The following is a 15,348-nucleotide window of genomic DNA, read 5'->3' on the forward strand; positions in this document are numbered from 1 at the left end:
GCGCTTGGGCCTGAAGATGCTGGTGACTGATCCGTCAGTCTCCGGCAGACATTGCGCCAGGACTGACGTTTTATTGTTGCCTTTGGCAGGGCGACAAAGGGCTGCCCGGCACTTCTGGAGAGAAAGGGAGTCCAGGAAGGAGGGTAAGCACATGTCCATAGTGTGGCTGTCCTGCAGAAGCGACGAATGCTTCACTCAACGATGATTTCTTTCCCTTGTATATAAGACCGCTTCCTCTGGGCAGCCTTCCCTGACCTCCTCTTGGGGTGCGTTCTTGGCATCTCCTAGCTCCCCTGTCAGTCATGACATATTTACGTTGTCTTTTCTTGTTTGGAGAGTATGTCCCATGGGGCAAGACCCGAGTGTGTTTTGTTGAAATAAATCCCCAGCGCCTGATACAGTGCAGGTCTCCATAAGTACTTGGGGATTACCTGAAATGCTTGGAGATAGTTTGACCTTTGTGGCAAATGAGTAAATGGTAACTGCTGGAACACTGTTCAGTTTAAGATTTGTGATGGGACGAATGCAATTTTGAGGGCGAGATGAAAATGTGAGACTAATTCTCAGGCTCTGCTTGTGGTTTTTATTTAGGGTGACAAAGGACCCAAAGGTGACAAAGGGGAGAGAGGTGATGTCGGGATCAGAGGCGACCCGGTAAGAGGAGCTGACTCTTCGTCACTAATATGAGACTTGAGCCTGGGGAACAGGGGTGTGGGGAGAGGTGGATTGAAAGGAAGGATTTCACCATTGAAATTGCTTTAAAGCATGCTGGCGAAATATGTGGTTAGTCCTTTTCTTAGAATTTTGGGGTGGCTAGAGATGTCTCTGCTCTCTAACTGCAAAATAATTCTTTGCAAAGCCTCTCCTATTCGGACCCAAGAAGCTTCCGTAAAGTGTGGTCTCGGGATGCTTTAAGTTTGGGTCAGAGAAAGAGAAGCGTTTACAGCTTTTCCTGTTTTATGGGGCTATAAAACCTGTCAGCAACTGACCACCACTGGGCCAGCCTCTTGGGGTCCAGACAGGACGAGGCAAGCGTGAGCCTGGCCGCCGTCCTCCCCAGGAGAAGGAACCTGGAGGAAGAGCCATCACCCCCACCCCAGCTGGGGCTTAGAGCGATGGCTGACCCCACAGCAAGCTCTGTCGGGCGGGATGGGCATTACCGGAACGGGATGTGGCTGAAGCACTGAGCTGCAGACGTCACTGCAATTTTTTTGGTCCCTGGCCCCCCGCAGCAGTGGCTTTCTGTATACGCATGTGCGACTTACTCCCCACCTGTGCTCTTTTCAGGGCAATTCAGGACAGGACAGCCAGCAGAGAGGAGCCAAAGGAGAAACCGGAGACATCGGCCCCGTGGTACAGTGCTCTGCTCTGTAGACCCTCCCTGGGGTGCAGGCCCAGGGGGCTAGCCTTGCGCTGGGTCATTGCCAGCCCTGGGGGCCGTGGATGGGGGCCTTGAGGCTGTGGGTGCACAAGGTCGAGGTTGGGAGCAGAGAGCCTGGAACCCAGCATGCATGCTTGAGAAGGGGTCTCCAAGGGGAACTCAAACAGCCCCTCCCAAGAGGGGTTTCTTCTGGGCGGAGTTTGTGCCCCCTAGATGTTTCCAGAGAGTGTGTGTCAAGCCAAAGCCTCATGGGGGGCAGAGAGCACCTGTGTCTGAGGCATCCCTGGCGTGGGTGACTGGCCCTCTCTGTATGCACCCCCGTCCCCCGGCGTCTTGGGCAGAATTTGAGTTACACAGTCTTCTTTGCGGAGAATCTTACATCAGTTTTCTCTCCCACGCCAGGGTCTCCCTGGGAGAGACGGGGTGTCTGGAGGGCCTGGAGAACCTGGGAAGAGCGTGAGTGTCTCTTGGGGCTTGTGGGGGTAGGCTTTGAACTATTTGCCTAACTCTGCCAGACTTCCTACTCAGAGCTACTGAGCAACTTTTTATTGGGGGAATTAAGGGATTTTAGAAGCCACCTGTTGCTGCTTCTTCATACCCTTTGTCATTATCATTTACTCTTGACCCACCCCCAATCTGCTTCCTTCCCCTCCTGAAACAGACCAAAGTGTTAAGTCACACAGTCCTGTCCATCTTTTGGGGACCCCTTGGACTGTAGCCTGCCAGGGCCCCCTGTCCATGGGATTCTCCAGGCAAGAGAGAATCTGCCACTGGAGTGGGTTGCCATGCCCTTCTCCAAAACAGACCAGACAGACACTTTAAAAAGTAATATCTTTGCTGCTTTTGACTATTTGGCCAGACTTTATCCCACTGAATAATTAAAAAATCCAACAGAAATACAGAAAGAGTGAGGGGATTAGGGGCAGGGAGGCAGACGGGGTGTGTGTTTATTTTGTTTGATGATTGTTTGTTGTTCTTCCGCTGCTGTAAGTCAAGCAGTGAAACCAGAGCCAGTTTTCCAGTGAAATACTTCTCACCGTTGCTTTTCCAAGGCATTTCAGAAATGCCTGTTGCAGACCACTCACTGCTTCGTCTTTGTCTTTGTCTTGTTGAAGAATTGCTGAGGTCAGAGGGGGATGGATGATCACTGGGAAGCCATTTGAATGCTTCCAGGGCCCAGGGGGTACCCGGAGCTCGGCCCTCCTAGCTGGAAGAAGATGGTCCAGAAGCTTGTGAATCCTTAGTCAGTTCAGGGTGCTGGTGGGTGCCTGAGAAAGGTGTTTGCTCAGCATCTCGCTGGGGACGGTGGTGGGGAGGGTTGAGACCGGGGCGCCCTCCTCTGTGTCACCCAGGGAAGTCACACGCTGCGGGATCCATAGCTGGATCACTCGAGGGTGTCTGCTGGCAGCGGCTTTTAAAAGAAACGACAGGATTCATGCTAACGGGGGCTTTCAAAAGAAATGACTCTTACCTGTAAGCAGGTGATATGCTATGGGTATCACCTTGCTTTTAACATTCAGAAGAAAACTTAAATTTTGAAAACTGCTCTCTTAAAAGTCTCGAGTATAAATTTTGAGTAATACTGTTGATCTATACAATGGAAAGCAGTGATGAAACAGTCTACTGTTGTGCCGTCCAGCTTTGTGGACAGAGCCAAAACTTGTTTCCATGATGAGCACAGAATTCAGTTGTATTTCTAAGCTTGGGGTTTGAGTTCAGTGTGGCCAAGTTGGGACTTCTGTTAGGAGCTCCCCAAGTGAGGCTCACGCTGAGATGAAAGCCGTCCTCTCCTGGGCTGCCTCCTGTCCCGTGTGGCCTGAGCACAGGTGGCCTCCGGTCGTACTCGGGGATGACTGTGAGGAGTGAGCAGGTTGCTGCCCTGTGGAGGCATGGCCTGGCGGCACCTCTCCCACCGGTCCACAGTTCATCCCTAGACGGAGGCCCAGGTCTTCACTGGACGAGCTGCCATTGCAGTGAGTCACGGCAGAGTGGCGGCCCCAGAATATCGCTGGGTGGTCCATGGCGGGCCGTGGAGGTGCTTCTTGGGTTGAGGAAGCAGACGAGCCATGCCTGTCACAGGCTGGCTGATGACAGGCTCTGGAATTCCACCTCCTAACCTCGCAAAGATGTATCCAGGATGGGGGCCCACCCCCAAACCTTTCCACCAAAGAGGAAAGAATCACAAGGTGGGACTTACTGGAGTACTCACAAGCACGCCCACATTTATTTGAACTAAGGTTCACTTCTGGAGCATCAGGGAAGATGCTGCCGAGTCTTGAGCCCAAACTGAGACAGCTGGGCTTTTAGGTTGTTGCACATGTGCTCTGGACACGTTACTTAACCGAGTGTGTGTTATAGTTGGCCGCGGCAGTGTGGAGAGTCTGGGGCTTCCTTCCATTATAATTGCCGTCTTACCTCCCTCCAGTTAGGAAAACGTAAGAAAAATAGCCAGGTCGGCATTCCTGTTTTCTTGAAACTGGCTGGGGCCACGTAGCCCGAGGACTCCTTGCTTTGCTTGGCAGGTCTGAAGTCATTCTCAAATCTTCCATTTAGGTGATTGACAAGGGCAGCGTGGGAGCACACCCTTCCCTCGGTGGGGTGGGGGGGAGGAGGGGAAAGGTGTCACTCATGAGAGTTTCCTGCGGGCCGGTAGGCACAGCGTCTGGCTCCCAGCGGGTGTGGCGAAGGTGCCCACTCCTCCAGCCTCCCTGCCTCCCCTTCACAGTTGTGTGGTTTCTCCCCAGGGTGGCTTTGGCCGAAGGGGACCAGCAGGAGCTAAGGTAAAGCCTCTCCATCGCCATCTCCTTGATGTCATTATTGTATAACTCACCAGGGGCTCCCAGGGGCTGGCCCTCCCATCCCACCCAGAAATTAAGAGGGACTCTCTCTTTTGCCATCAAGGCTTGTGGCTCCAACAGCAGCTTTCCTACCATCTCCTTGAATTTAGCCTTTTCTGCAAAGGCTTGGGAGAATCTTGATGATGCAGTGAGAATGGTTATCAGAATGAAAGTGGCCGTAGGAATGGGGGATGGCAGAGAGGGAACAGGAAAGAGGCAGGAGGCCGTGTCCTGGACATCTCCTGCTGGGGACGTGCCCACTTACTGGTCTCGGCGGCTCTGCCTCTCAGCTGTCTCTGTGAGACAGGTGTGGGCTGAAATAGCTTCATGTCATGAAGTCATCTTGAGGAAAAGGTGAGATGAGTGGGGCAATTGATTCTAAGGGTGCCAAGTGACAACTGGCTCTGAATGTCCAATGCCTCTCCCTGGAGCTGCAGTGTTACTTCTGACCCCCCAGAACAGCTGGGACATTTCCCTGCGCCCTCCTCCAGATGTGACCGGAGCCCAGATGGCTGACCTCTCCCTGCCTCTTCTCTCCTCTCAAAGGGCAACCAGGGCGGCCCCGGCCCGCAGGGCCCCGTGGGAGAGCAGGGGACCAGAGGCGCGCAGGTCAGTACCCCGGCATGCCCGCGTGTCCTGTGATACGTTCCCAGATGTCTTGCTGTTGTTGTTTAGTAGCTCAGTCGTGTCCAGTTCTTTGAGACCCCATGGACTGTGGCCCACCAGGCTCCTCTGTCCATGGGATTCTCCAGGCAAGAATACTGGAGTGGATTGCTATTTCCTCCTCCAGGGGATCTTCCCAACCCAGAGATCAAACCTATGTCTCTTGCATTTCCTGCATTGGCAGGCGGATTCTTCACCACCGAGCCAAGTCTTACCTTATATATTTTTTAAATTGAGGTGACAATCAGTTTTGCAAAATTGAACACAAAATTTAATCTTTTGAAGGGGCACTGAGAGCATTCCCAGCATTGCCCAAGCAGCATCTCTATCAGGTTTCAAAGCACGATTATTGTCCCTCAAGGAGACACTGTGCCCGTTAGGCAGTCATGCCGCACCTCCCTCCCAGCTCCTGGCAACCACTGATTCCCTTTCTGCCTTGGTGGACTGGCATCTTCTGAACCTTTTATATGAACAGAAGCATTTACCAGGTGGCCTTTTGTATCTGGCTTCCTTCACTCAACATCACGTGTTTGAGGTTTATCCATGCTGTGGCCTGCGCCAGGGAGCTGTTCCTTCCCGTGCAGAGTAACCTCCCGTTGTGTGGGTCCTGTGGTGGTCGTGGCGGGTTGCCTCCACACAGCACTTACGTGGGCATCTTACTTCTTCAGGGTCCGCCTGGTCCCACCGGTCCTCCAGGCCTGATTGGTGAACAGGGCATTCCTGGACCTAGGGTAAGTCCGTCTTGACCCCTCTTTCGCTAAACAGCCAGCATGGATAGCCTGTGTTTCGTGGATGGTGGGACCCCTCAGCCCGACACTTTCACAACACAGACCTCAGTTCTCATAGTAACTGGCTCATCCACCCTGAGGAAGTTAGAGACCATTTTTCTTGGGACTCCTTGGGCTAAGTTCCAGTGGACATAGGCCGGGTGGGTGGTGAGCAAAGCAAGGATGGACCTCGCTGCAGAAGTCTTAGGGTGGACTCAGGAAGTCAGGTGAATCTACTAAGATGCTCAGATTACACCGTACTGCTGGAAATTATTTCTGTGCTCTGATATTCTGTGTAAAGAAATTCCCCCACCCTTAAGTGTGATGTGGAAGATGGTCCTTAAACTTGCCACCACTGCAGACGTCAGCATCTGTCTCAGCTGTTAGCGATGATGAACAGAAGCAAGTTGGTGTAGCTGAGACGGGCCTGGGTGCCCTCACGCTCCACACTTTGGTGTCCCTGGGGTCTGCTGTGATCCTGAGGGAGCCATCCTACTGTTTGTTACAGAAAATAGTCATGACTAATAAACCGGCGAAGAACTGACCCGAGGCTAGGTAAACGCCCAGAAGTGTCTTACAGGGCCAATAGGAACTTTGTGAGAACCGCTATTTGCTTGGGAAGTCTTCCCTCAATTTGAACTCTGATAGATACCTATTTTAAAAGCTTGTGTGTTTTTTTCCTAACATATATTTAAGCTCTGATTAGTCAAGATTTTTTTGATGGTGCAGAGGTGAGGTGAAACTCTTCAAATAGCAAGCAATACAAACAGCCATCACCATCTGGATTTGCTGGGCCCGGCGGGGTCATTTCTGGGCTCTGTGGGCTGTCCTGTATTTTAGGAGCCGTGTCCCTTTGTTGATCTATTCTCTCACTCGACGTTTGAGTGTGTATAGGTTTCCACACCTGTACAATCAGGTGCTTGCGGGGAGGTGTGGAAAGCGAGGGGAGGGAATGCTGTATACAGCTGCGTGGTTGTCCCTAGTCAGCAACTCAGGAGGTGAACGTTAATTCCTGGGATGTGTGCACACATGTGAAAAGAGGTCACGCTCATATTTTAGGTTGGCATAGGCCCTCTCCATGCATGTTTGCACGGGGGCCTCCAGGGCTGGAAGTGGCAGAGAGCTGCAGGTTCTGACCTCCATGCAGAGGCCAGGTGGGGGCTGCAGGAAGTGGGATTCGGACCCTTTGGCTTTGGAGGGGTGGATGTCTTACTGCCTCTCTCCCCACCTCCTGCTCCAGGGAAGCGGGGGAACCGCAGGTGCTCCTGGAGAACGCGGCAGAACTGGGCCCCTGGGAAGAAAGGTTTGTCGGGACAAGGGCAACGCGTGTTTCTGGAGGCCAAGCAGCCCCTCCCCCAAATACCCTGTCCCGGCTCCCTCATCTGTCAGTCTGTCCAGCTGCTTGGTGTGCTCACCCTTCTCCCCTCTGGTCTCTTCCACCCGCCGCCCCTGCTGACAGCGGCTGGGCCGGGGGATCACCGTCCCCGCCTCGAGGGTGTGCATGGGCTTTGAGCAGTGGATTGGTGTATATTCGCGTAGCTAGGACACCAGCCACTACTGGCCTGCCGCATCTAAGTCCGGGCTTGTGAGGACGGCTCAGGGAGCCCAGGGCACATCGACTACCTCCGGATGCTTCGAGTGTTCTCCAGATGGTCCAGCAGCCTCGCTGGCCACATGCAGCTGGTCCAAGGGCCCCAGAACCAGCGGCTTTGGGTAACAGCAGCTTGCTGGATGCAGGCTGACAGTCTACAAGCCCCGGGAAGAGCTGCTGTCCTTCGTCTGAGACGCAGCATTTCTCGGGGAGAGCAGTGAGTTCGGGCAACTCAGCCTCGCCTCTCTGCCCTGAGTGAGGTGTCAGGGTTTCACTGCTGACTCCACGCAGCCCTCTTTCCTGTGCCTGCCTCTCTCTCCTCCCCGGCAGCCTGTCCCCTTGCTGTAATGATGGAGAGAACAAGCATAGAAGCCTGCCTGGATTCTCTTCCAGGAGTTCACGCATGAGCCCTGCAATGTAAAAAACTCACTAACCTCAAAATCTAAAAGGTGAAGCTAGTAGCTTGTGGCAGCCTGCCAGTGACATCACGCAGAGCAAGCGCAGTCCCGAAACCACAGTCTGAGTCGTCTCAGCCCCGTTTCTCATGTCTAGGGTGAGCCCGGAGATCCAGGACCTAAGGGGAGCATCGGGAACCGGGGTCCTCGTGGGGAGACGGTAAGGTCGCCATGTGCATGGGGCCCCGGCTTCTGTCGACTCTGCTGAGATGCTCGGGGAGCAGGCAGTTGGGCCTTGGGCTGGGCTGGGCTTTGTCATTGCTGCTTGGGTTGGTTCCATGCAGTGACAAGCTGCTCTTATGTTACTGGGGATATGATTGAAAATAGTGAAACTTGGTGCATATGAGTTTCGAAATACTTCTTATTTCATTGGAGAGGTAGTGAACAAAGGCAGGTTTTCTAGATTTTTTTTTCTGAGGAGTGAATGTGGTGGTGTCTTGACCCTCGAACCACCTTCATTTCAGGTCTTGCAAATGCTTTTCAAGTCCGACTAGATGGAGCTTTTCTGTAAAGAAAGAAATGTCCTTGGTTTAAAATGGAGTGAGCTTTGATAAGATCTCAGTTCAGACTGAAACAGTTTGTTTTGAATGAGATATGAAAGTGAAAGTGTTAGTTGCTCACTCCTGTCCGACTCTTTGTGACCCCATGGACTGTAGCCTGCCAGGCTCCTCTTGCCATAGAATTCTCCAGGCAAGAAGACTGGAGTGGGTTGCCATGCCCTCCTGCAGGGGACCTTCCTAACCCAGGGATCGAACCCGGGCCTGCCGCGTTGGCAGCCAGGTTCTTTACCATCTGAGCCACCCGGGAACGAATGAGATATCCCAGAATGGAAATTCTTACTTTGGGAATTCATTTTAAAAATATTTAAAAATCCTCTAACTGCTCACTTACAATAATGTTGTAACATATATTTATATCTAGGAAAAAAAAATATCTCCAGTACATTGGGGAGTTTCTTAAGATGAGTTACGACACCTAAATACTCCATACATGGGCCAGGTTGATCTGACTCGTGATCCCAAAGCTTGAAAATATTACTCTTGTGTTTGTAATTTCTCTGTAGTGAATGGCAGCTTAAAAATCCGTTGCTATTGCTTAGTCTCAGAAGCAGAGGGGAAAAATAAAATCAAACTTTAAAAACGACTCAAATCATTGAAAAAAAATCTCTTCTTGATTCTGTCTCGATTAATTTGGGGCAACAACTCTTTAGTTGTTTAAAACTGTAAATTAACTAAGGGGCATGTTCTGCATGTGTTTTATAGGTATTATTGTATATTTCAAGTACATTCTTCTGATTCTTTTGGAATAATGAACAGTGTCCAGTTCGGAGAGCCCCCCCAGGAGAGAGTGATAGGGACAAGTCTCCGAGTACAGGGAGACGGGTTTTGGGAAGAAAGGAAATCTAGAGCCGTGACCTGGAAGGAAGGGAAGGGGTGCCCAGGAGAGGGGAGCAGGGGCTGAGCAAAGAAGACGCAGGAAGGTATAGATTGAGTCCCATGTGCTTTGTTTGAAGTAGAATCAAAGACTCATGGGGCTTCCCTGGTGGCTCAGTGGTAAAGAATTTGCTTGTCAATGCAGGAGATGTGAGTTCAGCCCCTGGGTTGGGAAGATCCCCTGGGAAGGAAATGGCAACCCACTCTAGTATTCTTTCCTGGGAAGTCCCATGGACAGAGAAGCTTGGTGGGCTACAGTCCATGGGGATGAAAAAGAGTCAGACATGACTTAGCAACTAAACCACCAACAACAAAGACTCATAGATCCATAGGTCAAGGTGACCTTCAAGAGTCCTATGGACTCTAAGATTCCCTGGCTCCATGGCTCTGACTCTGCATCCAAACAGCATTGTTACCAATAGCTTGTAGCAGTTTTTTACATTGTAGTCCATGAAGCTCACCCACCTATAGACATGGTCTAGTTCACACTGAAGGGTGGGTGGGTGTAGGAACTTTGCCCTGAACTATACCTTGATCTGACGCACTGCTCAAGGCTTTAGACAAAGAAGGTCGTGGAGTGCCTGACATGGGTCCCTGCAGTAATGCCGTCTTTCCATTCTTTCAGGGAGATGATGGGCGAGATGGAGTTGGCAGTGAAGGACGCAGGGGCAAGAAAGTATGTATCTGCCGAGGAGTCTTGAACTCTGACATGTTGTAGTTTTAAAGATTTATCTCATAGAATTTAATCGTAACATGGTGAACTTCTTCTCTTGGTGACGCTAGATCGCTTTCTTTTCTGCTTGAGAATAATTTATGTTAGATGATTTTACGTTGGGACCCAAATATTGAGTCATTTATTTATCTTTTATAGGGAGAAAGAGGATTCCCTGGATACCCAGGTCCAAAGGTAAGCATTCCCCTAGTGGGTAGACATCTTCATTGTTTTGAATGAGTCTGATGGGAGCACGGCTGAAGGTCACCGTATCTTGGGTCTAGTCATGGGTTAGACATGAACTGAGTGACCCTGGGAAAGACCCAACTTCTCTCAGACCTTCCTTCATCAGTCAGATGAAGATGACGATAAGCACTTGGCATGGCCCTTGTGAGGATTAAATGAAATGACACTGCAATAAAATATAATCTGTACACATGCATGCATGCTAAGTCACTCAGTTGTGTCCGACTCTGTGCGACCCCATGGATAGCAATCCACCAGGCTCCTCCATCCACAGGATTCTCTAGGCAAGAACACTGGAGTACGTTGCCATTGAAGGAAATGGCAACCCACTCCAGTGTTCTTGCCTGGAAAATCCCGTGGACTGAGGAGCCTGGTAGGCTACAGCCCATGAGGTCGCAAAGAGTCGGACATGAGTGAGCGACTTCACTTTCACTTTCTCCAGTAATCTGTATAATGCTGTCATTAATGTGAATTCTAAGTTCAATAACCTTAGACTAAATCTGATAACTCAGTGGAAAAATCCATCAAAGTCCAGCCACATCCATTTGGCTGCCCTGGGAAGTGTGATTCGGAGGTCCCCAGGGACCCTCAGTTGGACTTGCCATTCCAGAGCTTAATGTGCTTCTTCCTGGCTGTCTTCCCAGGGTAATCCTGGTGAGCCAGGGACAGACGGACCACCGGGACCCAAAGGCGTCAGAGGCCGAAGGGTAAGTTTGCCTGTCCCTTGGCTGAAGGTGGAGAATCAGAACGTTCGTGGCAGCAGGCCTGAACCCTGAAGACTCCACTGCTTCTTTCAGAGTCACCCTTCTTCACTGTGACCCGGCTGGAGTTGTGGGGGTGGGAGCAGAGGAGCCCTGACCCTGGATGGACGTCCCCCTGACCCCCTGCAGCGGTGCCAGTGCTGTCTCCCTTTGGTTATGCTCCCCTGCAGGGAGGCCTGGGAGGGCCCCTCCTCCGATGCATCTCGAGGGTCACTAGTCCATGGTCCACTCCATGCCTGGCACCAGGGGACTCAGAATGAGTGACGTTGAAAGTCTGTGTGGACACAGTCGGTCATGCCCACTGGATGTTGCAGACAGGATTCCATGAGATGCACAAAGTGCTCACCAGGGTTCCAGGCTCCGGTCGAGCAAGGCTGAGACCACGTATTCCCTCGCCTCCCCATCATGCTAAGACTCCTCTTTCTTAAGCTACTTTCTGTTGTGTGTTTTTCTCCCTAGAGGATATTTACTCATCCTCTAAAATTGCACTGAGTCTTGAATTAGCAATTTGTGACCTAGAAACAGGGAAAGGTGTCTCACAGGTATTTTTAGCTTAAAATACAGTTAAATTCATCATCATTATCCTGTTAATTTGCTCAGTGAGGACGTTCAAACTAAATCATTTACTACTCATGATGGAGTTTGGAAACACTGGCCTGGTTCTCTACATTCGAAGAGTAAGCTCATGATTTGTCAGTTACTGATTTCTTGCACGTCCATCGTGGTCTTATTAAAGGTTCTCAAGCCAGCATCTTCTCCCCTTGACCTGCCAGAGAACAGAGTTTGGGGGGATGCACTTTCTTTTGTTAGGGCCACTTGTCCCTACACTGAAGGTCTCTTGAAATGAGAGATTCCTCTTGGTGATGAGGGACGTTGGACAAGATCACATCTACTATCCCGTCCAACTGTAGGAACTGAGAATTCTCCACTTTCTGTCACAACTGAGACATGTTTATTCTGCTTCCAGGGAAACTCGGGACCTCCAGGGATAGCTGGACAGAAGGGAGACCCTGGTTACCCAGGGCCATCTGTAAGTACCTACCCATTCCCAGTCAAGCTGCTTGAGGGCTGGGAGCCTTCCACATGGTCCTTGAAGACTTTCCACTATCTCCTTTCCTTATGAAAGGGTTGTCTGCATTTTTGTTGTTTATTTGCTTTTTAACCGGTTCCCTTATTGATATCACAATGAAGAAAAGACTTTTTGAATTTTAGAGTACCAAGACAATGGTAAAGGAAACTTCATGCAAAATTCTGTAATCCAGGGTGTATTGTAAGTTGCCTTTAAAATTTCCTAGTGTAGGTTTTGAGGTTTGTGTAGAGGGTAAAGAAAAGTAAACACATCTAAATACCTCTTGATTGCATCTTGAGGAAGGTTAGTAGAGATCTCGGTTTGGAGGAGACTCCCTTTGGGCTATAAAGTCCCCGAGGGATTCATAGTCGGAACCCCACTAGTAACCTGCCACCTGGAACCATGGGGGCGCCCTTCTCCAGCCCGTACACATCCTTCATTACAAATGTCTTTGTTTCCTTGCTTGAATTTCTCCCGGTACTGTCTCCTGACATTGAAATTGATGAAGTTCAAAGAAGAGTGGGGAAGATAACGCAGGAAGGAAAATAATCCCTGAAAGAACATGTTAAAGGGTTGAGCTGGTTGAACCCAGGAGAAGAAGGCAGAGGCAGGGGTCTAACTGAGGGGAGCCTTTAATGGGCGATGGTTAGTCCAGTGGCAGTGGGAGGTGCGCAGGCACAGCTGGATGGAAAGATGCTGGCTAGCCCACGAGACGACGGCCTGACCCTCGGCAGCCACAGGCTGGGAGGAGATGTCGAGGGCAGCTCTGGGTGTATCCTGGGGGTGGAATCCAGCCAGAATGCTCGGACCTGGAGCCTCAAGGTAGCTCAGTTGACTCCCAGGTGTCCCTCCTGCGACAGGACGTGGGAAGCCTAGGGGCAGAGTAGAGGGAAAGGCATATCTGTTCTGGGGGAAGTGGCTTTTAGACCCAAGCTTGAATGTGTGGTTTACCCTGATTGGTGGTGAGCATCCTGGTTTCCATGGTGCAGGGCTGTTAACCTCAACTGAAGACACTTCTGTCTCCCTTTTGCTCCTGGAGCAGTTGAGTCAAATTTAGAGGGAGAGCCTGTGAACAATCAAGGCCAGCCAGGGACCACCTCACTTCCTCTGGTGTGCGTCCGTGGGCCTGGGCTCTTCCTCTGCAGGATGCTGCACGTGTGCGAGGTCTCAGCCGCCTGTCCTTGTTTTGCAGGGTTACAAAGGCAGCAGAGGCGACTCGATGGACGTAAGTTGCATGCGTGCCGCCCTCGCCCTCGCCCTGTGAGCCTCCTGTCCGCCTTCTTATGTCTTTTCTCCTCCCTTTTGCAGCAATGTGCGCTGGTCCAGAGCATCAAAGATAAATGCCGTAAGTACGCTAGTTTCTGCTGTCTGCATCGCGGTTTTATTCTTGCGTGTGGAAGCCCGGTGGACGTGGCTTTCATGCTCCTCTGTTCTTTTCCAGCTTGCTGTTACGGTAAGTTATCTCGGTGACTGGACTTCCTTCTGAGGGAAGCAGAAGTCCCCTTTTCCGGTAAGTAGTGTGTCTGTGAACCCCTCCCCCACCCACTTCCCACAGGGCCCCTGGAGTGCCCCGTCTTCCCAACGGAGCTGGCTTTCGCCTTGGACACCTCCGAGGGGGTCACCCAGGACACGTTCAGCCGGATGAGGGAGGTGGTCCTCAAGATTCTGGACGACCTGACCATCGCCGAGAGCAACTGCCCACGGGGGGCCCGCGTGGCTGTGGTCACCTACAACAACGAGGTCACCACGGAGATCCGCTTTGCTGACTCCAAGAAGAAGTCCATCCTCCTGGACAAGATCAAGAACCTCCAGGTGTCGCTGACCTCCAAGCAGCAGAGCCTGGAAACTGCCATGTCCTTTGTGGCCAGAAACACGTTTAAGCGGGTGCGGAGCGGGTTCCTGATGAGGAAGGTGGCGGTGTTCTTCAGCAATAGGCCCACGAGGGCGTCCCCCCAGCTCCGGGAGGCTGTGCTCAAGCTCTCAGATGCCGGGATAACACCCTTGTTCCTCACGAGCCAGGAGGATCGGCAGCTGATCAACGCCCTACAGGTCTGTGTTCCGGGCCTCCTGGGCTCTGAGCAGGCACTCGGGCACATCCATGCCCAAACCTGGGACCAGTTTGCACCCTATAGCTTCTCAAAGCATCTAGATGAGGCTGGTATCCAAGCTGGGATTTCTAGAACAGCCTGATGGCTCTGGCACTAGCGCGACTTACTGTGCCTGTGACTTACTCCCACCAGGTCCCTCCTCGAACCTTGGAAGAGATGCTCCCAGGCTGACCCTGGGAGCCCTCCCTCCCTTAGGGACATCAGCAAGCCAGCCCCCAGACTGCATCCCTATTCAGGCGTTTCTCAGCTAGGCTGCCATCTAACAATTAAACAAGTCATTTAAACAAAGAACAAGGAAGCTTTAGCTTCTGCCTGTGAAGCAGCTAAGTATTCCCTTGTCATTTGCTTAAATAACTTGTGTAATTGTTATAGTGATATACACATATATAAAATAATTGATTAATCAGTCAATCAGTCTTTGCCCAATGCCGATCCTGGTTGTGTCCAGGATGGGTGGATGATGGTCAAGAAGGAAAACAGCGGGACCAGGATCTTGGCTTGGTTTTAGTTCAGTCACCTTCTGGCTTCAAGTCACTGAAAGTAACATGGCCCTCCCCCTTACCTCTCTGTGGTAAGATGCACAGATGCAGAAGGGCGAGCTGGTCTCTAACATCTTCCTTTCTAAACCAAGTAGCTATGGTTTTATCAGTGCCACGTCAGCCAGGGAGTTGGGTCACTGGTGCCATCTCTCAGGGTTTGTTCTGCCAAACTTCAGGCCAGTTTGAGCACCAAGTTTGGGTTGGGTGTCTGCCTTGGGTTCACCAGCTGTTTGTTCCTAGCAGGGTCTCATGTGTGTACGTCTCCCCTTGTGAGGGCCAGGTGGTCCAGAACCTTGCGTGTTCCTTTTTATCTGCTTATTTACTGGCTTCACTGGGTCTTTGCTGCTGCACGTGGGCTCTCTCTAGTTGGAGGGGTCGGGCTTCTCACTGCGTAGCTGCTTTTGCAAAGCACGGGCTGCAGGTGCACAGGCTCGGTAGTTGTGGCACACAGGTTTTGTTGCCCTGAGGCATATGGGATCTTCCTGGACCAGGGATTGAACCTGAGTCCCCCTGCACTGGCAAGCGAATTCTTAACCATTGGACCACTAGGGAAGTGCCACCATGCGTGTTTCTCAAAAGGATAGTTTCAGGCAGTCAATTATTCATTCATTCAATTATTCACAAAATAAATCATTACTGATGGTGTGTCAGAGGCTGTGATTGGCAGGACTTTTAAAATCTTCTGGAAGTGATTGCTTGTTTTGTTGTAAAATCCCTTTCTGGACCTTGGCACATGAAAGAGGGATGGAGCCAACATTGGCTAGTTGCTGTTATTGTTGCTAGAAA

General features: G+C 51.3%; 1 protein-coding gene across 7 annotated transcripts in view; it reads left to right on the forward strand.

Moving 5' to 3' along the window:
• The window catches only part of COL6A3 (collagen type VI alpha 3 chain), a 92,249-nt gene that overhangs the window by 56,344 nt on the left and 20,557 nt on the right, over nt 1-15,348 (forward strand). For all 7 annotated transcript variants that reach the window (XM_018040704.1, XM_018040741.1, XM_018040698.1 and 4 more), the window contains 17 exons: nt 90-143; nt 592-654; nt 1,288-1,353; nt 1,784-1,837; nt 4,126-4,161; nt 4,765-4,827; nt 5,550-5,612; nt 6,889-6,951; nt 7,792-7,854; nt 9,753-9,803; nt 9,999-10,034; nt 10,730-10,792; nt 11,814-11,876; nt 13,108-13,140; nt 13,224-13,260; nt 13,357-13,368; nt 13,471-13,964. In XM_018040704.1, coding sequence (XP_017896193.1) covers nt 90-143; nt 592-654; nt 1,288-1,353; nt 1,784-1,837; nt 4,126-4,161; nt 4,765-4,827; nt 5,550-5,612; nt 6,889-6,951; nt 7,792-7,854; nt 9,753-9,803; nt 9,999-10,034; nt 10,730-10,792; nt 11,814-11,876; nt 13,108-13,140; nt 13,224-13,260; nt 13,357-13,368; nt 13,471-13,964 — 1,314 coding nt within the window. The remainder of the gene's footprint in view (nt 1-89; nt 144-591; nt 655-1,287; nt 1,354-1,783; nt 1,838-4,125; nt 4,162-4,764; nt 4,828-5,549; nt 5,613-6,888; nt 6,952-7,791; nt 7,855-9,752; nt 9,804-9,998; nt 10,035-10,729; nt 10,793-11,813; nt 11,877-13,107; nt 13,141-13,223; nt 13,261-13,356; nt 13,369-13,470; nt 13,965-15,348) is intronic.

Source organism: Capra hircus, chromosome 3 (genome assembly GCF_001704415.2).
Source record: "Capra hircus breed San Clemente chromosome 3, ASM170441v1, whole genome shotgun sequence".
In the NCBI taxonomy this organism is placed as follows: domain Eukaryota; kingdom Metazoa; phylum Chordata; class Mammalia; order Artiodactyla; family Bovidae; genus Capra; species Capra hircus.